Source organism: Orcinus orca, chromosome 1 (genome assembly GCF_937001465.1).
Source record: "Orcinus orca chromosome 1, mOrcOrc1.1, whole genome shotgun sequence".
Lineage (NCBI taxonomy): Eukaryota > Metazoa > Chordata > Mammalia > Artiodactyla > Delphinidae > Orcinus > Orcinus orca.
The window spans coordinates 117,557,707-117,579,223 of NC_064559.1; the positions used below are offsets into that span (position 1 = coordinate 117,557,707).

The 21,517-nt window shown below is 42.1% G+C and overlaps 1 protein-coding gene across 2 annotated transcripts in view; it reads left to right on the top strand.

Moving 5' to 3' along the window:
• Positions 1-3,482: 3,482 nt before the first annotated feature.
• The window catches only part of SLC25A24 (solute carrier family 25 member 24), a 57,948-nt gene continuing 39,913 nt past the window's right edge, over positions 3,483-21,517 (top strand). The window contains exon 1 of one of the 2 annotated variants that reach the window (XM_004263109.4): positions 3,483-3,913. In XM_004263109.4, coding sequence (XP_004263157.1) covers positions 3,731-3,913 — 183 coding nt within the window. In that variant the 5' untranslated portion in view covers positions 3,483-3,730. Of the gene's footprint in view, positions 3,914-7,596; positions 7,706-21,517 lie in introns of those variants that run through there. The other variant, XM_033434257.2, reaches the window with a different exon arrangement.

Below are 21,517 nucleotides of genomic sequence, written 5' to 3' on the forward strand. Positions count from 1 at the left end.
TGAGACAGCAATGACCAGGATTTTGAAATAGGATCAGGTCTTTGTGGACCAGCTGAGACTTTGGTCTTATTGGAACTAAGTGTTCCAGTAAATAAAAAGGGTAAACTTGTTTACCAGCTAAAACTCTGAAAATCTACAACGATTATTCAAGCAAATCCCCCTAACTATATGGTATTCAAAGTAGGTGTTGAAAGAGGTCTTTGAAGACCAAAGTAGATGAAATTAAGCTCAAAAGTTGTTCCAGTGGAAGACAGTAGTACTTGAGAAGGCTAGATGCTGGGAAAAATGGAAGTGAGCTGAACCCCAGACTTCTGTCCTGACCGTGGACATAACTTGGGCTAAGGAAGCGAATGAGTTCAGGGTTTCTGCTCTTGACCTCTGTAGGAACACTGGTCTCTGAGAATTACCAGCATACATGTGGGTAGGGATGCCCTCTCTCATGCAGATGTTTAAATATCTATGTAACATTTTCTTTTCTCATGCTTGAAGTTGCTATTGTTAATTATACCTTTATTAGGTGTGGTAACAGTGTTTTCTTAACTCACTGCAGACAGATACTTTTATTTAAAAAATTAAAAATGAATTATTAGAAAATTGAAATAAAAAGACAAGCCTTGAGGTTTTCTTTTTATGTACTAGATTCAACACATAGGAACTTATCAAACTGCTGTAAAGTTTCTAAATGCCTCCTCTTAATCTCTGGTTTACCTTGTTGTGAACGGGTAACAGCCTGCAGTCTGGCACCAGTGTGCAAACTACACTTTGAGTGGTAGCAGAGCTTCTTAAACCTGAATGTGTGAAAGATCACCTGAGGCTCTTGTGTAAGTGCAACTCTTATTTAGTAGACCTGGGGTGGTGGTGCTGAGATTCTGTATTCCTAACAAGCTCTCAAGTGATACTGATGCTGCTGGTCTGCAACCACGCTTTTCTGTAGCTAGTCTTGAAGTTTATGTACTTCATAAGCTACTTTGATTTTCACAGTGATCTTTTGAGCTAAGAATTCTTTTTTTTTTTTTTTTTTTTTTTTTGCGGTACGTGGGCCTCTCACTCTTGTGGCCTCTCCCGCTGCGGAGCACAGGCTCTGGACACGCAGGCTCAGTGGCCATGGCTCAGGGGCCCAGCCGCTCCACGGCATGTGGGATCTTCCCAGACCGGGGCACGAACCCGCGTCCCCTGCATCGGCAGGCGGACTCTCAACCACTGCGCCACCAGGGAAGCCCTTGAGCTAAGAATTCTTATTCCATTTTACTTATGTTTAAGTCAGATTTATTGAGGTATATTTCCAGAGAGTGCACAGTGCCGTGCATTTTAACAAGCTCATACAGTTGCATAAACACCACCATAATCAAAACACAGAACAGTTCCATCACTCCCTCCCTGTCCCTCAGCACCTGACAACCACTGATCTGTCTTCTGTCTCTATAGTTTTGCCTTTTCTAGAATGTCATGTAACGTATGGTTGCATTCATCAGTTCATTCCTTTTTATTGCTGAGTGGTATTCCACTGTATGTATGTAACACAGGTTGCTTATCTATTCACCCATTTAAGAAATTTTGCTTATTTCTGGGTTTTGGAAATTATGAAGAAAACTGCTATAAACATTCTTGTACAAGTTTTTGTGTGACCATAAGTTTTCTCAAAGTTTTCTCAGTCAAAATTTTGATAGGTAATTCCTCTATTTACTCCAAAGAAAGAAAAGAAAGAAAGAAAGAAAAGAAGAAGAAGAAAAACATTTAAGTCTGAGATGACCATTTCAAGCAGCTTCTCTTCAAGTACAGTGTTCATAGCAGGGATTGAAAGAGGTTTTTAAAGACGGATAGAAAATCTGATGACGTTTGAAAGCCTTTCCAAAGGAAGAGGATAATTCTTAACAAAACTGGAAATTGTAAGTAAAATAAGCAAACAAATTGGTTTCAAGATGATTTTACTCAACAAGCAGTCCTCAGTTTACAAACTCTCGATTTGCATATGTCTTAAATATATAAAATAGTATGAGGGGAAGTAAATTCAGGGTCTGAGTTCCTGGATTTTGTTGGAACTAGTTTTTGTTCAGTGTTTCAGAAAACATAGGCAGATCCTTATTTATAGTACAAATACAGATCTGTATCTCCTGCAGGTAACAGGAACACTGTGATAGTTTCTATAAGCAGCTGTGGATGAACAGAGAATTATTACAATTAATATCTCATCTGATTGGCACTTGAGAGTGTTACGATCTTTCACATACAATATACAACCTTGTTGTTATGAGGCAGATATTCATACTCTCATTTTACTGAGGAGAGAGGCTACCCAGGGAGGTTATGCCACATCTCCAAGTGTACACAGCTGAAGGATTAGGACCCTGTCTGGTATTTTCTTTGGAGGTCCACTGTTCCTTTGCTTATCTCATGTTATGCAGTAAGAACTTCTGTCTTTCCTGGGCAATAAACCCCAAGCCTTGTAACTGCATCCATCTTGAGAAGGAGGGGCCTGAGGTTTTCCTAATAAGTGCTGATGGCAGATGCTCCCTAAGATTTATCGGGGCAGATCACACTAACTAAGCTGTAGAGCAAAGTAATCCCTCTTTTTACCACTGCCCACCTGGATGGATGTTGATAGTTTCTGCAAAAGACCCTTGAGTGCCCCCCAACCCCGCGCCCAGTTTTGTGGAGCTATAATTATATGATACTGTATTAGTTTTAAGTGTTCCTTTTTGTTTCTTAATTGCTTTCAGATTTAACTCCTCTGCTTCTTAAAGCTTAATTCCCATCCCAAGTGAGCAGCCACCCAACTCTCTCATTTTTTGTAAATAGAAAACAGTCCCACATATATACACTACCAAACGTAAAATAGATAGCTAGTGGGAAGCAGCCACATAGCACAGGGAGATCAGCTCAGTGCTTTGTGACCACCTAGAGGGGTGGGATAGGGAGGGTGGGAGGGAGGGAGACTCAAGAGGGAAGAGATATGGGAATATACGTATATGTATAACTGATTCACTTTGTTATAAAGCAGAAACTAACACACCATTGTAAAGCAATTATACTCCAATAAAGATGTTAAAAAAAGAAAAGAAAAGAAAAGAGTCCCAGAGATGTGTAGTGTCCGTGGAGTTGCACGAAAAAGTGCGAGATCTGTGTGAGACAAAGCCCGAGAAGGCCCAGTGTCCCTGCAGAGAGGACTGTTTCTGGGCAGTTCGCCAGGGTACCAAGCCCGATGGGCAGGGAGCTTGAAGTTAAGTAACCTGAGCTTCCAGCTGCTCCCTCAATCCTCCCGTTCACCACCACCACCACCCCTCCTCCGTCCCCCGTCCCACCTTTAATACCCTGATGCAGAATCCCACAACCTCCCGGGACTGGCTCCTCGGGCCGCACCCCTGACAGCTCCAGTAGGGACGCCGCAGAGCTTACCTCCCAGGTCCCACAGCCCCTCCCGGGCCGCACCCTGCAACCCTTTTACTTCCTGCCCGCTCAAGGCAGTGCCTAGCCCGTCCCCCGCGCCTATCGGGGAGGCCGGCGCCGGGCGAGCTCCTCCCCAGGCAGCAGCGGGAGCGGCCACTCCCCGTGCACCGAGCCGAGCTCGGGTGGGGACTTGGCTCTTTTCAGCTTGTGCGCCGCGGGTCCCTTACAGCCAGGCCGCGGGCCCCTTACAGCCAGGCCTCGCGCCCCTTACAGCCAGGCCTCGCGCCCGAGCAGCCTTCGGCCTCCCTGGCTTCCCTCGGCTGGGCCGGCCCGCGCCTCCGGTACCATGCTGCGCTGGCTGCGGGGCGTCGTGCTGCCTGCGGCGGCCTGCCAAGACGCGGAGCCGCCGACGCGCTACGAGACCCTCTTCCACAAGCTGGACCGCAACGGGGACGGCGTGGTGGACATCTGCGAGCTGCAGGAGGGGCTCAAGAGCCTGGGCATCCCCCTGGGCCAGGACGCCGAGGAGGTGGGTCGCTGCGGGGCCTGAGGGCCGGAAGGGCTGCGGGGACTCTGGGCGCTTCCAGGACAGAGGGCGGCTGCCCGCGGCTCTGCAGGAAGTAGCTGGAAGTGTGGCTTCCAACCCGCGAGTGGGTTCAGAAGCTCGGGAATGGGGCCAGGTACCCCGGAACGGATGCGCATCAGGATCTGAAAGGCTACCGGTACTTTTACAGAAAAATTAGTGCAGTGGACCCTCTGACTCACTCTGAGAATTAAAAATCCTGTGCCCAGTACTTTTGGTCTGAATGCATCCCAGGGCTTTTTAAGCCTATGCAAAAATTTAGCCACATTTGTTGTTGTTTTTTTTTAGCTCTCACACTTCAGTGAGCCCCAGGTTCTGTAAAAAGTCTCACATTTTGTATCTCTTCGAAGCTGCTTTCTTACACCAGCTAGTTTGTCTACTGTTTCAAAACTGTTTGAAAACCAGTGGTATGTTTCCCCCAACCTCCTGTTGAGGAGGAGAGGCAACATTCCATTGTTTAAAACATTCTTAGTGCCCTAAGTACATAAGTTGACCTGAAGGGTTGGCCCATCCTACCAGCAATTTCAGCTTCTCTGAGTCATTTTAATTGTGTCCCTGAAGTGCAGCCCCTATCAGCAGAGATATTTGGAACCTCTCCAACCCCACTGAAACGTAGGAGGACACTTTGGCATTCCCTATCCCAAGAGTAAAGTGCTATTAAGCTATAAGAGCCAAAAACTTTTTATAGTAGTTATATTTTAAGCTACTCATTCAATGTCTTTAGTAGTTACAGGCCTCTTCAGGTTACTATTTCTTCTTGAGTCAGATTTAGTAAGTTACAACTTTTAGGAAACTGCACTTTCTGTCCAAGGCTCATAATATTCATATTCACTTGTGATTTTTAAAAAGTTCTGACTGTATCTGTAGTTATGTTCTCTGTTTTATTCCTGATATCCCCCCCCACCCGTTTCCTCTTCAATCTTGCCAAATCTTTTTTTCTTGCCAACCTTTTTTTTTTCCCCTTCAACCTTTGTCTTTTTTATTCATACACTGAAAGAACCAACTTTTGGTACTTTTTGAAGATTGTCTCCATTTTTAAAATTTTCTTCCATTAACTTTTGTTTATTTCCTTCTACTTTCTTTGGGTTTACTCATTTGTCCCTTTTCTAATTTCTTGAGTTATTAATAAATGCTTGATTTATTAATTTTGAGCTACAATATCACTTTAATCACTTCTTTAGTTGCATCCCGTAAGTTTGTACTTTTGTTGTAATTTAGTTCTAAGTATTTTCTAATTTCCAATATGATTTCATCTTTGACCCATGAATTATTTGTGTGCTTTAAATTTCCAACTATATGCTTTTTTGGTTTGTTCTTTGAAAATATGAATAAAATAGACAAATCTCTGGCGAGACTGATTAATAAAAAGAGAGGAACTCAGGAATAAAAAAATGTCTTTAATTTTCCAAAATTTATATAAGAACAAATTATAAAATAAGTTGTATAAAACTGTGTGTATGCAAACATATAGAACAGGATGGCGTATATTTGTCACACACACAATATATGTATTCTATACATATACATAAAATATATTTTATATCTACATACATATACATAGTATCACTCTGTGCTCATGCCAGATATTATTAATTATTCCCAGCACTCTTTTTTGATGGGTATATTCTTCAATTAAATGTTAATAATAATTACTTCTGGATGGTAGGAGTTAAATTACCATGTTACTTTTTTCTTCACAATTTTTATATTATTTCAATTTTTTAAAATGATCATGCCTTATTATTTTTATGATTAGGAAAAAATAGAGTTTTTTTTTTTTTTTAAATATCACCTCCTCTGTGATGAGCTTTTCTGGACCACCCCCTATAGAAGAGTTGGTCTCACCTTACTATTTGTAGATCTTTGTCTCCTATATCGCTACTGCTATAATTTTCAAAAGGTACTATTTTTATTTATTGACTGTGCCCTCCACTAAGACCAAACATCTTGAAGATGAGGGTCATGTCTCAGTGATCTAAGCACAGTGGTACAAAAAGATTTAAGGCTGTGATTTGAAATACCCTAAACAAGACAGTGGCTCATTTGAAATAATTAAAAGGAAAAAAACCTTAACTGTAAAGCAGTTGTTAGTGCTTTTATTTCCAGCATATGTAGGACAAGAAAACCAAAAATTCTCCTGTTGCTAGATAACCTAGAAATGTTGGATAAAATAAGATAAATATATAAAAGACTATTTTTTTAGAGCAGTTTTTTGTTTACAGCAGAATTGAGAGGAAGGTACAGAGATTACCTACCCATACACCTTCTGCCTCTAAACATCACATACATAGCCGCCCCCATTGTCAACATCACTCATCAGAATGGTACATTTTTTACCAAAGGTGAACCTACATTGACACCTCATTATCACTTTAAGTCCATAGTTTACCTTAGGTTTCACTCTTGGTGTTGTATGTTCTATGGGTTTGGACAAATGTATAATGACATGTATCCATTATTATAATATCATATAGAGTATTATTACTGCCCTACAAGTCCTCTGTGCTCTGCCTATTCATTCCCACATCCCCAACCACTGATCTTTTTATTGATTCTATAGTTTTTCCAGATAAACATCTTTTTACATACATAGATGAGCTTGTAAGAAAATAAGAAATATCTAGTCAAACCACCTGGGTTTAAATCTTGGTTCTGCTACTTACTAGTTAACTTTGGGCCATTAAAAATATCTTTTTAGCTTCAGTTTTCTTATCTGTGACAGAGGTAACATGAGTACTTATCTCATAGGGTTATTGTGAATAGATGAATTAAAATACGTAAAGTATTTAGAATAATTCATGGTACCTAATAAGCAATCAGTTAGCCTTTAAATTATCTAAAACTGTTACTGCTGTCAAAATTTCCTCTATAATTGCACATTTGCTAACTTTCCTTTATAATTCTGTTGATTTTCCCTTTTATTTTAAAAACAGACTATATAATGGACTATACTGCTGGTGTATTCAAATTTAGCATTGTTTTAGCTTCTTGGTGAATTGCTCCTTTCATCATTATGCTTTCTTGCCTACCCTTATAGCATGGTTCCCCCCATATTTTACAAATGCCTGAGTCATTGCACTAGCCAGGTGTTCCCCTTAAACAGGTTGTTTTCCCAGGTCACCGCTGGGAAATCTTCAGCTTTGGGCTCCCACCTTGTACAAGGCATCATCCTTGCCCCATGTTCCACTCAGGGCTCTTTGCCTGCTGGGCAGTGAATGAGCCAGTTCCCAAACCCCATGTTCTTACCTCTTGTCTTGGGCTACTGCTGGTGCTAACTGCGTCATTTCTGGTTCTCCTAGGAGCAGAAACCACGATGGGATTGAGTGTGCAAAAGAAGGGTAAGGGAGAGGAAACAGGAGTGTTCGCCTGTGGAGTGATCTGACCTGGCCTCCACAGGCCACTCCATGGCACCCACAGATGTGCTTCTCAGCATAGGTTTGGGGAGTGCTCCCTTATTGTTCTCAGCCTCTCTTCCTCAGGGAGGACAGTGGGACAAACTACGGTCCCCGTTGCTTCACTTGGTCACAACTGGTACTCATGATTTCCCTTCTTGACTGTCTATTTTAAATTCCACTCACGTTCATCTAGAATCTCTGCAGGTCTTTGTGACTTACCTGGTGGTGTGACCCAAACTTTCCTTTCTGCAGTATCTGAGCTTCTCAGGCCAATGTTGCTGCATGTGCCCATTCACAGTTATAACTGGGCATCCCTGGAGTCCACAAGGATCATCTGAGTTCCGTAAGTATTCCTCCCTGTCTCGGTGGTGTAGAAGCAGCCCTGCTTGCTGCTGATCAGGGCCAATTTACACCTACTAAGAGGGTGACTTCTTTTCTTGCCTGTTGGTCCCTGGACACAAGGAGTTACAAATGTCCAGGTGGAAGCTATAGCTTGTAGTTCAATGGGACCCTCATTGTGTTCCCTGACAGGAGTGTATCTATCCTGCTTGGGGACCAGAAGCTAACACTGCAGAGCCCAGAGTTGTGGGGATGGGAAGCAAAAAGTTCCCATTGGGTCATTGGGAGTGATAGTAAGTGGGACCACTCCTGCTTCCACCTCTTAGTTCCTGGACTCATGTGTTCTTCCTTTTGGGGGCACAGAGCCACATGGTAGGTCTCTGATTTAGTGTACATAACGGTATCCCGAAGGGTGGCAACCCATTTTTGCCAAATATTGTCTCCTAGGTGGTGCTTCGGCTGTGCTTTCAGTAGGACATTGCAGCATTCTGTGAGGTTGGCTGCTTCCTGATGGTGTGCGGTGTGAAATGGCCAGTGGATCCAGTGGTCTCGGGCCCACGTGCACACCTCTTACACTATGACGGGATCCCCTGGTCAGATGCTGTGTTCTGTAGGGATTTCACGGCTGTGGATCAGGCATTCCACAAGCCCCCAGATAGTGGTGCTATCTGAACCTTTGTGGGCAGGAAAGGGAAACCCCTACCTTCCTTTGAGGAAGACCCAGTGCCCCTTACACCACAGGAGGCACCCAATATAACTGACTTTCCACCGAGTGACCAGTTGGCCTTCTTGAGGAATAGTGTCATGTCAGGGCCAGGCAAGGGCCAGATCATGAAAGGCATTGAGGACCTGCCAGGTGGTTTGGACTTTTATCAATTGAGTGATGGGAGCACTTGGGAGATTTTAAGCAAGAGGGGACACAGGCAGACTTATGACTTAGGAAGATCACTCTGGTGGCTGTGCAAAAACAGGAGGAAGAGAGGGTGTGGAGGGGAGCCTGGGTGACAGTAGCCAATCACATACTTGGAATTAGGGTTACATGGTCAGTCTTTATGGGGGAGAATTTCAGAGGCATAGGTCAATGGTTTGTATAATGTCAAGGATTGGGGAGATTACCCACTGGAGTATCTAGAAATGAGAACTATGGGGTGATTCTTCAAGGGAAGGTTTCAAGATAATTTGCATCTAAAACAAATACTCAGCCTAAAGTGAAATCTCTATAAATTTCCGTCTGACTTGATCTCATCTCCATGTTGCCAAGCTTTTGTAACAAATTTGGCATGTAGAAGAGAGCAAATTTCTATTTAAGTTCCTTTAGGCCTTAAATGGAAAGAATGTGGAACATAATAAGGAATACAATAACTAATTGTTACTAAGTGTTCCAAAAGTATACAGGGAAGGGAAAAGACATCAAGGCAAGTTCTAATACAAAATTAAGAACTAGCTAGAGGCGAACTCACTATGGTTTCTTCTGATATGAAGTGACCCTGCTTTTCCATGTGTTTCCAAATCTCCTCATTACGAAATTAGTGTTTTAGAAGAGATAAAATTCACATTAAGTTCTCCTGTGACTCAGGAATTGAGAGTAGAAGGTAGTTTGAGGAAAAAGGAGATACAGTAGTTATTACTAATTTTCCCATAAGAATCTAGTAATCCTGTCTGCTTTTTGCATTATTTTCCATTGTTTCCTCCCTCCTCCCTCTTTGCCTCCCCCTCCTCATTGTTTTTCATCAAAGGCCACGTTAGAACATTTTAAAAGGCAATCCCAATGTTTGGATGTCACTTGAGGTACTCTGAGGAAAAAAATTTCAGAACATCAAAGAGCAGAAGAAATAATCTGAATTTTAATTTACTGAAATGGAAATCAGAAAAATAAACTGATGATGAAGAGTCAGCAGTTTTAGCTGGAAGTATGCTTATTTTGGTTCAGTTTAGGCTTGGAAGACTTCAGAATAGTGTAGAACCAAAAAAAAAAAAATCTGGATTTAGAATTAAGGCAATAAAATGATGAGATGATCAAGTCTGTGTTTTGCTGTCTTCTATCAGTTATATAAAATGCTGTTAGTCTGTTTTCTTTATTCAGAAGTCTGGCTGTGACTTCTACCTTTTCTACTTGGTCTTTAGACTCTTGCGCCTGCCTGGATGTCTGTCTTCTATGACTCTTTGTGACTACTTGCATTCTCTGCAATGCCCAGGGAAGGATCATTCCCTGTGGACTGTAAAATTCTCTTTTGTTGGAGAATTCCTTGTTGATTGGGCCACAGCATATCTTGTGAAACAACATTAGATGGTTGCCACTGCTCAACAGCTCTGGGGAGAAACGTTTATTGCGAAGCTTGCAGTAGTACTTATGACTAACCATGACATAATCTCTTCCTGGCAAACGCATGGGTAGTTCAAGGACATGGGATGGTCCTCTTTTTGTTTTCCGTACTTGACATGATGAGTAAATAGAGCAAAAACGGACAGATAACGGCTTGATTAGATTATCTTTATGAATTAAAAAAATTTTATTTTGGGGGAGCAGTTTTATGTTCACAGCAAAATTAAGAGGAAGGTCTAGAGATTAACCATATCTCACCTGCCCCCACGCATGCATAGCCTCCCCCATGATCAACATCTGACACCGAGTGGTAACATTTTTTACAGTTGATGAACCTACACTGACATATCACCCCAAGTCCATAGTTTACCTTAGGTGTTGTATATTCTATCGGTTTGGACAAATGTATGATGACGTGTATCCATCTTTACAGAATCATACAGGGTATTTTTCACTGCACTAAAAATCCTCTCTGCTCTGCCTATTCATCCTTCCACCCATTTCTCCAACTGTCTGGCAACCACTGATCTTTTTAATGTCTCTATAGTTTTGCCTTTTCCAGAATATGATATTGCTAGAATCATACAGTATGTAACCTTTTCAGGTTGGCTTCTTTCACTTAGTAATATGCACTTAAGATTTCTCCATGACTTTTCATGGCTTGATAGCTTTTTTCTTTCTAGCACTGAATAATAGTCCATTGTCTGGATGTACCACAGTTTACTTACCCGTTCACCTACATCTTGGTTGCTTCTAATTTTGGCAATTATGAATAAAGCTCCTACAAACATTTGTGTTTAGATTTTCATGTGGACCTACATTTTCAGCTCCTTTGGGTAGATACCAAGGAGCATGATTGCTGGATTATATGGTAAAAGTGTGTTTAGTTTTGTAAGAAATTGCCAAGCTGTCTTCTAAAGTGTACCATTTTGCATTCCCACCAGCATGAGAGTTCTTGTTACTCCATATGAATTTTAACATTCAAGTTTTTAAAGAGTACTCCATATTTTTAAAAGTAACTTATGTAAAAAGTGGAATTTTGACTGTGAAACTACACTTCCACATTTCCAGTGGCGCCCGATGAGGGACCAACAGGTATGTGTATAGGGAAGCCAGAGCTCTCAGTGGTTACGGAAAGTGGCGATTAAGAAGACGCCATAAACGTTGTTTATGAGTATCTCCTGGACCCCAGTTGACTTAACTTCTGCCCATTTTGAGATTATCCTCCCAAGTGTGCTGCCGGAATCTGTGCAGATGGAGATGGGACTCCTGTTCAGCAGCCTTGCTCTGGAGCCACTGCAGATACTGAGTGAAGATAAGGAACTGGGGGGAGAGGATCACAGAAGGAAAGGCCCACATGGTCAGATTTTCATTCTGGTCCCAAGCTTCATTACAATAATTCCCAAGTGCCTTAACCTTAGAAGAAGAAGTCTTAGGTGTTTCCAGACAACTTAAAAAACAAAAAAATGTTGGACCAACACCACCAGTCATTATGGCCCCACAGTCCATGTCTCAAAACTCCCCTACCCACTTTTCTCTAAAAAGAAGTTCTACCTTTAGAGACAGACCTGTGTGGAGGTCTCTCAGGAAGCTTCTGGAGACAAGGCTCCTCCTGGAGTGAGATGGGAAACAGGGAGTCTGATTGGCTGATCTGGGAGTGAGGCCGGAACTCCATGGCCTCACACTCCTGGCCTGGCCTCCAGCACCAACCCCTCCGAGGCTCCCAGCGCATCTCGTGCTTCTGCTCTGGAGCCGTGGCGATGAACCGTCCCCTTTCCGTTCTGTACCTGGCCCAGGGGCTTTGGCTTTGGTAGCAGAGAGGCAGCTGCTACCTTAGGTCTTTTCCAACTCGGCCTGTGGTGGGCAGAGATCACCATCCTCCCTCTCACTTCCAGCTCGGGGAGACTAACGGGGGTCAGAGCGTGGACCACCCGAAGCACCTCTGCCGCCAGAGACATCCCAGATGGACGCCTTCGATGAAGAACTGTTTTCATACCTAGACCATAATGAAGATGGGACCCTGGACATCCTTGAACTTCAGGAAGGCCTGCAGGACGTAGGGGTCATTCAGGACGAAGGGAAGGTGGGCTTCAGTGGGGCTGTGGTCAGAGAGATGTTGGGTCTGAGAATTCTGGAGGGGCCTTGGGCAGAGAAGGGTAAAGCCAGATTTACACGTTCCCAAGCTTGATGCTGGGCCCCACTATAGTTTTCAGGTCTGTTACCAGCGTTACTGTATGAAGAATAACAACGTTACTAATACTCCTCTCAAGAATTTTTCTCAATTTTCTCCCTGGCTCTAATAACACTTCTAAATTCAAATTGCTCTCAAGATGTTGGCTGCAACCTTGTTTTTGGAGTCACCTTGTTCAGTGTACTCACCTGTTATTAGTAGCCTAGATGTGCATTTAGGCCAAAGATGCTCTCTTCCCACTTTAGGGAACTGGCATAATCACTGTGCATTTTGGGAGTTATGTGGTAGTTGGAAATTCTCTAATAGTGTATTTTGGTTTCCGTTCTTGGAAGGAGGGCAGTCAGTCTGAGTGGCTTGTACTCTTGGGGTTTCTCCCAGGCTGATGTTTCCTCATAAGGTGCCTTTATCATCACTTTTTTTTTTGCGGTACGCGGGCCTCTCACTGTTGTGGCCTCTCCCATTGCGGAGCAACAGGCTCCGGACGCGCAGGCTCAGCGGCCATGGCTCACGGGCCCAGCCGCTCCGCAGCATGCGGGATCCTCCCTGACCGGGGCACGAACCCGTGTCCCCTTCATCGGCAGGCGGACTCTCAACCACTGCATCACCAGGGAAGCCCTATCATCAGACTTTTGAAGAATGAGCTTGGGCATTTTTTCCTTTGCAAATCTTTTCCCCAGCAACCTAGATGAGAGGATCCTTCTCAGTATGCCGTGCCTAATGCATATTTCTATCAGTATATTTCCAAGTTATCTTCTGTTCAGAAGTTATTATTGAGTATAATTATTACTTTCCAGTGATCTTTGCTCTTTGGATGTTTAACCCAATAGATGGAGATCCATGAGAGTTAAAGACTGGCAAATTCATTTAAGATAATTGGCACTTCATGCTCAAAAAACTGTCAAATGAGTTCTGTCGTGTTAAGATTTGGTAAAACTCTTCCTATTAGCCATGTGAACTTTGGGAGTCTTTATTTTGTCATTCACTTAGTCATTGATCATTTGTATTTTTAGCGCCTTCTATATGCCAAGTACTCTGTCCTGGTTTCCTCATTTGTAACATCAGAGGCCTGGACTGGATGTTGTCCATGGACCAGACCAGTCCAAAATATTATCTCTGTAAAGTTTACTTGGATTTTTTTTTTTTTTTTTGCCTCTAGGTTTTTATTCTTTTTTTTCTTTTTTTCATTTTAACATCTTTATTGGAGTATAATTGCTTTACAATGGTATGTTAGTTTCAGCTTCACAACAAAATGAATCAGTTATATATATACATATGTTCCCATTTCTCTTCCCGCTTGCGTCTCCCTCCCTCCCACCCTCCCTATCCCACCCCTCCAGGCGGTCACAAAGCATCGAGCTGATCTCCCTGTGCTATGCGGCTGCTTCCCACTAGCTATCTACCTTACGTTTGGTAGTGTATATATGTCCATGCCTCTCTCTTGCTTTGTCACCGTTTACCCTTCCCCCTCCCCATAGCCTCAAGTCCATTCTCTAGTAAGTCTGTGTCTTTATTCCTGTTTCACCCCTAGGTTTTTCATGACATTTTTTTTTCTTAAATTCCATATATATGTGTTAGCATACGGTATTTGTCTCTCTCTTTCTGACTTACTTCACTCTGTATGACAGACTCTAGGTCTATCCACCTCATTACAAATAGCTCAATTTCGTCTCTTTTTATGGCTGAGTAATATTCCATTGTATATATGTGCCACATCTTCTTTATCCATTCATCCGATGATGGACACTTAGGTTGTTTCCATCTCTGGGCTATTGTAAATAGAGCTGCAATGAACATTTTGGTACATGACTCTTTTTGAATTATGGTTTTCTCAGGGTATATGCCCAGTAGTGGGATTGCTGGGTCATATGGTAGTTCTATTTGTAGCTTTTTAAGGAACCTCCATACTGTTCTCCACAGTGGCTGTATCAATTTACATTCCCACCAACAGTGTAAGAGGGTTCCCTTTTCTCCACACCCTCTCCAGCATTTATTGTTTCTAGATTTTTTGATGATGGCCATTCTGACCGGTGTGAGATGATATCTCATTGTAGTTTTGATTTGCATTTCTCTAATGATTAATGATGTTGAGCATTCTTTCATGTGTTTGTTGGCACTCTGTATATCTTCTTTGGAGAAATGTCTATTTAGGTCTTCTGCCCATTTTTGGATTGGGTTGTTTGTTTTTTTGTTATTAAGCTGCATGAGCTGCTTATAAATTTTGGAGATTAATCCTTTGTCAGTTGCTTCATTTGCAAATATTTTCTCCCATTCTGAGGGTTGTCTTTTGGTCTTCTTTATGGTTTCCTATGCTGCACAAAAGCTTTTAAGTTTCATTAGGTCCCATTTGTTTACTTTTGTTTTTATTTCCATTTCTCTAGGAGGTGGGTCAAAAAGGACCTTGCTGTGATTTATGTCATAGAGTGTTCTGCCTATGTTTGATAGTTTGAGTTTGATAGTTTCTGGCCTTACATTTAGATCTTTAATCCATTTTGAGCTTATTTTTGTGTATGGTGTTAGGGAGTGATCTAATCTCATACTTTTACATGTAGCTGTCCAGTTTTCCCAGCACCACTTATTGAAGAGGCTGTCCTTTCTCCACTGTACATTCCTGCCTCCTTTGTCAAAGATAAGGTGACCATATGTGCGTGGGTTTATCTCTGGGTTTCTATCCTGTTCCATTGATCTATATTTCTGTTTTTGTGCCAGTACCATACTGTCTTGATTACTGTAGCTTTGTAGTATAGTCTGAAGTCAGGAAGCCTGATTCCTCCAGCTCCATTTTTCGTTCTCAAGATTGCTTTGGCTATTCGGGGTCTTTTGTGTTTCCATACAAATTGTGAAATTTTTTGTTCTAGTTCTGTGAAAAATGCCAGTGGTAGTTTGATAGGGATTGCATTGAATCTGTAGATTGCTTTGGGTAGTAGAGTCATTTTCACAATGTTGATTCTTCCAATCCAAGAACAGGGTATATCTCTCCATCTATTTGTATCATCTTTAATTTCTTTCATCAGTGTCTTATAATTTTCTGCATACAGGTCTTTTGTCTCCTTAGGTAGGTTTATTCCTAGGTATTTTATTCTTTTTGTTGCGATGGTAAATGGGAGTGTTTTCTTGATTTCACTTTCAGATTTTTCATCCTTAGTGTATAGGAATGCCAGAGATTTCTGTGCAATAATTTTGTATCTGCTACTTTACCAAATTCATTGATTAGCTCTAGTAGTTTTCTGGTAGCATCTTTAGGATTCTCTATGTATAGTATCATGTCATCTGCAAACAGTGACAGCTTTACTTCTTCTTTTCCGATTTGGATTCCTTTTATTTCCTTTTCTTCTCTGATTGCTGTGGCTAAAACTTCCAAAACTATGTTGAATAAGAGTGGTGAGAGTGGGCAACCTTGTCTTGTTCCTGATCTTAGTGGAAATGGTTTCAGTTTTTCACCATTGAGGATGATGTTGGCTGTGGGTTTGTCATATATGGCCTTTATTATGTTGAGGAAAGTTCCCTCTATGCCTACTTTCTGCAGGGTTTTTATCATAAATGGGTGTTGAATTTTGTCAAAAGCTTTCTCTGCATCTACTGAGATGATCATATGGTTTTTCTCCTTCAATTTGTTAATATGGTGTATCACGTTGATTGATTTGCGTATATTGAAGAATCCTTGCATTCCTGGAATAAACCCCACTTGATCATGGTGTATGATCCGTTTAATGTGCTGTTGGATTCTGTTTGCTAGTATTTTGTTGAGGATCTTTGCATATATGTTCATCAGTGATATTGGCCTGTAGTTTTCTTTCTTTGTGACATCCTTGTCTGGTTTTGGTATCAGGGTGATGGTGGCCTCGTAGAATGAGTTGGGGAGTGTTCCTCCCTCTGCTATATTTTGGAAGAGTCTGAGAAGGATAGGTGATAGCTCTTCTCTAAATGTTTGATAGAATTCGCGTGTGAAGCCATCTGGTCCTGGGCTTTTGCTTGTTGGAAGATTTTTAATCACAGTTTCAATTTCAGTGCTTGTGATTGGTCTGTTCATATTTTCTATTTCTTCCTGATTCAGTCTTGGCAGGTTGTGCCTTTCTAAGAATTTGTCCATTTCTTCCAGGTTGTCCATTTTATTGGCATAGAGTTGCTTGTAGTAATCTCTCATGATCTTTTGTATTTCTGCAGTGTCAGTTGTTACTTCTCCTTTTTCATTTCTAATTCTATTGATTTGAGTCTTCTCCCTTTTTTTCTTGATGAGTCTGGCTAATGGTTTATCAATTTTGTTTATCCTTTCAAAGAACCAGCTTTTAGTTTTATTGATCTTTGCTATCGTTTCCTTCATTTCTTTTTCATTTATTTCTGATCTGATTTTTATGATTTCTTTCCTCCTGCTAACTTTGGGGTTTTTTTGTTCTTCTTTCTCTAATTGCTTTAGGTGCAAGGTTAGGTTGTTTATTCGAGATGTTTCCTGTTTCTTAAGGTAAGATTGTATTGCTATAAACTTCCCTCTTAGAACTGCTTTTGCTGCATCCCATAGATTTTGAGTCGTCGTGTCTCCATTGTCATTTGTTTCTAGGTATTTTTTGATTTCCTCTTTGATTTCTTCAGTGATCACTTCGTTATTAAGTAGTGTATTGTTTAGCCTCCATGTGTTTGTATTTTTTACAGATCTTCTCCTGTAAATGATATCGAGTTTCATAGCGTTGTGGTCAGAAAAGATACTTGATACAATTTCAATTTTCTTAAATTTACCAAGGCTTGATTTGTGACCCAAGATATGATCTATCCTGGAGAATGTTCCATGAGCACTTGAGAAAAATGTGTATTCTGTTGTTTTTGGATGGAATGTCCTATAAATATCAATTAACTCCATCTCGTTTAATGTATCATTTAAAGCCTGTGTTTCCTTATTTATTTTCATTTTGGATGATCTGTCCATTGGTGAAAGTGGGGTGTTAAAGTCCCCTACTATGAATGTGTTACTGTCGATTTCCCCTTTTATGGCTGTCAGTATTTGCCTTATGTATTGAGGTGCACCTATGTTGGGTGCATAAATATTTACAATTGTTATATCTTCCTCTTGGATCGATCCCTTGATCATTATGTAGTGTCCTTCTTTGTCTCTTCTAATAGTCTTTGTTTTAAAGTCTGTTTTGTCTGATATGAGAATTGCTACTCCAGCTTTCTTTTGGTTTCCATTTGCATGAAATACCTTTTTCCATCCCCTTACTTTCAGTCTGTATGTGTCTCTAGGTCAGAAGAGGGTCTCTTGTAGACAGCAAATATATGCATCTTGTTTTTGTATCCATTCAGCCAATCTGTGTCTTTAGGTGGGAGCATTTAGTCCATTTACATTTAAGGTAATTATCGATATGTGTGTTCCCATTCCCATTTTCTTAATTGTTTTGGGTTCGTTATTGTAGGTCTTTTCCTTCTTTTGTGTTTCTTGCCTAGAGAAGTTCCTTTAGCAGTTGTTGTAGAGCTGGTTTGGTGGTGCTGAACTCTCTCAGCTTTTGCTTGTCTGTAAAGGTTTTAATTTCTCCATCAAATCTGAATGAGATCCTTGCTGGGTAGAGTAATCTTGGTTGCAGGTTTTTCTCCTTCAACACTTTCAATATGTCCTGCCACTCCCTTCTGGCTTGCAGAGTTTCTGCTGAAAGATCAGCTGTTAACCTTATGGGGATTCCCTTGTGTGTTATTTGTTGTTTTTCCCTTGCTGCTTTTAATATGTTTTCTTTGTATTTAATTTTTGACAGTTTGATTAATATGTGTCTTGGCATATTTCTTCTTGGATTTATCCTGTATGGGACTCTTTGTGCTTCCTGGACTTGATTAACTATTTCCTTTCCCATATTAGGGAAGTTTTCAACTATAATCTCTTCAAATATTTTCTCAGTCCCTTTCTTTTTCTCTTCTTCTTCTGGAACCCCTATAATTCGAATGTTGGTGCGTTTAATGTTGTCCCAGAGGTCTCTGAGACTGTCCTCAGTTCTTTTCATTCTTTTTTCTTTATTCTGCTCTGCAGTAGTTATTTCCACTATTTTATCTTCCAGGTCACTTATCCGTTCTTCTGCCTCAGTTATTCTGCTATTGATCCCATCTAGAGTATTTTTCATTTCATTTATTGTGTTGTTCATCATTGTTTGTTTCATCTTTAGTTCTTCTAGGTCCTTGTTAATTGATTCTTGCATTTTGTCTATTCTATTTCCAAGATTTTGGATCATCTTTACTATCATTATTCTGAATTCTTTTTCAGGTAGACTGCCTATTTCCTCTTCATTTGTTAGGTCTGGTGGGTTTTTATCTTGCTCCTTCATCTGCTGTGTGTTTTTCTGTCTTTTCATTTTGCTTATCTTACTGTGTTTGGGGTCTCCTTTTTTGCAGGCTGAAGGTTCGTAGTTCCTGTTGTTTTTTGTGTCTGTCCCCAGTGGCTAAGGTTGGTTCAGTGGGTTGTGTAGGCTTCCTGGTGGAGGGGACTAGTGCCTGTGTTCTGGTGGATGAGGCTGGATCTTGTCTTTCTGGTGGGCAGGTCCACGTCTGGTGGTGTGTTTTGGGGTGTCTGTAGACTTATTATGATTTTGGGCAGCCTCTCTGCTAATGGGTGGGGTTGTGTTCCTGTCTTGCTAGTTGTTTGGCATAGGATGTCCAGCACTGTAGCTTGCTGGTCGTTGAGTGAAGCTGGGTGCTGGCATTGAGATGGAGATCTCTGGGAGATTTTCGCTGTTTGATATTATGTGCAGCTGGGAGGCCTCTTGTGGACCAGTGTCCTGAAGTTGGCTCTCCCACCTCAGAGGCACAGCACTGACTCCTGGCTGCAGCACCAAGAGCCTTTCATCCACAGGGCTCCTTAATTTGGGATGATTCGTTGTCTATTCAGGTATTCCACAGATGCAGGGTATATCAAGTTGATTGTGGAGCTTTAATCCGCTGCTTCTGAGGCTGCTGGGAGAGATTTCCCTTTCTCTTCTTTGTTCTCACAGTTCCCAGGGGCTCAGCTTTGGATTTGGCCCCGCCTGTGCGTGTAGGTCGCCGGAGGGCGTCTGTTCTTTGCTCAGACAGGACGGGGTTAAAGGAGCCGCTGATGCGGAGGCTCTGGCTCACTCAGGCCGGGGAGGTAGGGAGGGTCACGGAGTGTGGGGCGGGCCTGCGGCGGCAGAGGCCGGCGTGACGTTGCAGCCTGAGGCGCGCCGTGCGTTCTCCCGGGGGAGTTGTCCCTGGATCCCGGGACCCTGGCAGTGGCGGGCTGCACAGGCTCCCCGGAAGGGCGTGTGGCTAGTGACCTGTGTTCGCACACAGGCCTCCTGGAGGCGGCAGCAGCGGCCTTAGCGTCTCATGTCTGTCTCTGGGCTCTGCACTTTTAGCCGCGGCTCGCGCCTGTCCCTGGAGCTCTCTCAAGCAGCGTTCTTAATCCCCTCTCCTCGTGCACCAGGAAACAGAGAGGGAAGTAAAAGTCTCTTGCCTCTTCGGTAGGTCCAGACTTTTCCCCGGACTCTCTCCCGGCTAGCCGCGGTGCACTAACGCCCTGCAGGCTGTGTTCACGCCGCCAACCTCAGTCCTCTCCCGGCGCTCCGACAGAAGCTGGAGCCTCAGCTCCCAGTCCCGCCCGCCCCGGCGGGTGAGCAGACAAGCCTCTCGGCTGGTGAGTGCCGGTCGGCCCGATCCTCTGCGCTGGAATCTGTCCGCTTTGCCCTCCGCACCCCTGTTGCTGTGCTCTCCTCCGCGGCTCCCAAGCTCCCCCACTCCGCCTCCCGAAGTCTCCACCCGCGAAGGGGCTTCCTAGTGTGTGGACACTTTTCCTCCTTCACAGCTCTCTCCCACTGGTGCAGGACCCGTCCCTATCCTTTTGTCTCTGTTTAGTTTTTTCTTTTGCCCTAACCAGGTACGTGGGGGGTTCCTTGCCTTTTGGGAGGTCTGAGGTCTTCTGCCAGCGTTCAGTAGGTGCTCCGTAGGAGTTGTTCCACGCGTAGATGTATTTCTGGTGTATCTGTGGGGAGGAAGGTGATCTCCGCGTCTTACTCTTCCGCCATCTTCCTGGAAGTCTACTTGGATTTTTAAATTGTGTTTTTCCTTTTAAACCTAAACGTCCTTCATGCTTTTTTAAAGCTACTCTTGTACTTAGATTTTCACATGTGACTTGTATTGATATTTGTTTATTTGATACAAACTAACCTTTCATAAGAAATTCAGGATTATGCCATAAACAAGTTTAACGCTTTAAAACACATTTCTTCTTTATCAAAACAAATTTTTTTGCATATTTGTCTTTTGTTTTTGGTAAGAGGTGGTGTGAGCCATATAAAGGCTTTTTATGACTGATGATGTCTCACATATCAAAACTCTGGCAGTCTCTGCACCAGCCACATAGAACCGTATATTTCAGGGAAACTGCTGTGGCTTTTCCTCAGGTGATGGTGACATCTCTAGGAAGTTTTGATGTGAGTTTTCACCCCCATGTCTCCAGATTCCGTAGTAGAAGTTTATTTATATAGATTGAGAATTCAATTGACTTTTTAAATATAGAAATGGTACTTACATACTGCTAAGAAAGAAAAGATACAACTTTTTATTCTGATAACAGATTTTTTGAATGATATTTGATTTGGTTTGTTTTTTTGCTGTGAAAGGTGAGAGACTGAATATGCAAATAGTGTTAGACCATATTTAAAATTGAACTTTGAATTTCATAATGTGTGCAAATGTCAAATCACTATGTAGTACACCTGAAACTAACTTAATATTGTATATCAACTATATTTCAATTAAAAAAATTTTGAACTTTGACCTAAGACCTACCCAGAAAACTACACCTTGTTTATAATAAAAAATCCAGGAAGCCAACCCGCTGTAAGTCAGACTTACTGGAAGCCAGAATGCTATCTCTAGTGACAGTCCAGGAAGCTAAACAATAACTTGTGTAACAGTCAGCCCCAAATGGCCAGAAATTAATTGATAACTGACATGTTCCCCAATTTTTGTCCCTGCTTCCAACTTAGGACCAACCAGAAAAAGCCAAATATGCCCCCCTAACCAATCACACAGGATGCCCCACTTTTGCTTTAGCCCACCTACAGTTTTCCCAGGCCAACAGTCTCCAATCAGGGCACACCCCAAAACTCCTTTTTTTTTTCTACTATGAAGCTTTCCCACTCTTCTTCCTGCCTTTGAGCCAAAATACAAGTGACAGTGGTTGACTTCCTTGCTATAGTAATCTCAGAATAAACAGCCTTTCCTTTTCTCCTCTGACTGGTCTTTATTTCCACAGAGGGAACAGGCAAGAAAACTCAAAAGTCAGAGTCATTAGACAGTTGTAACTCTGGGAATCTTTA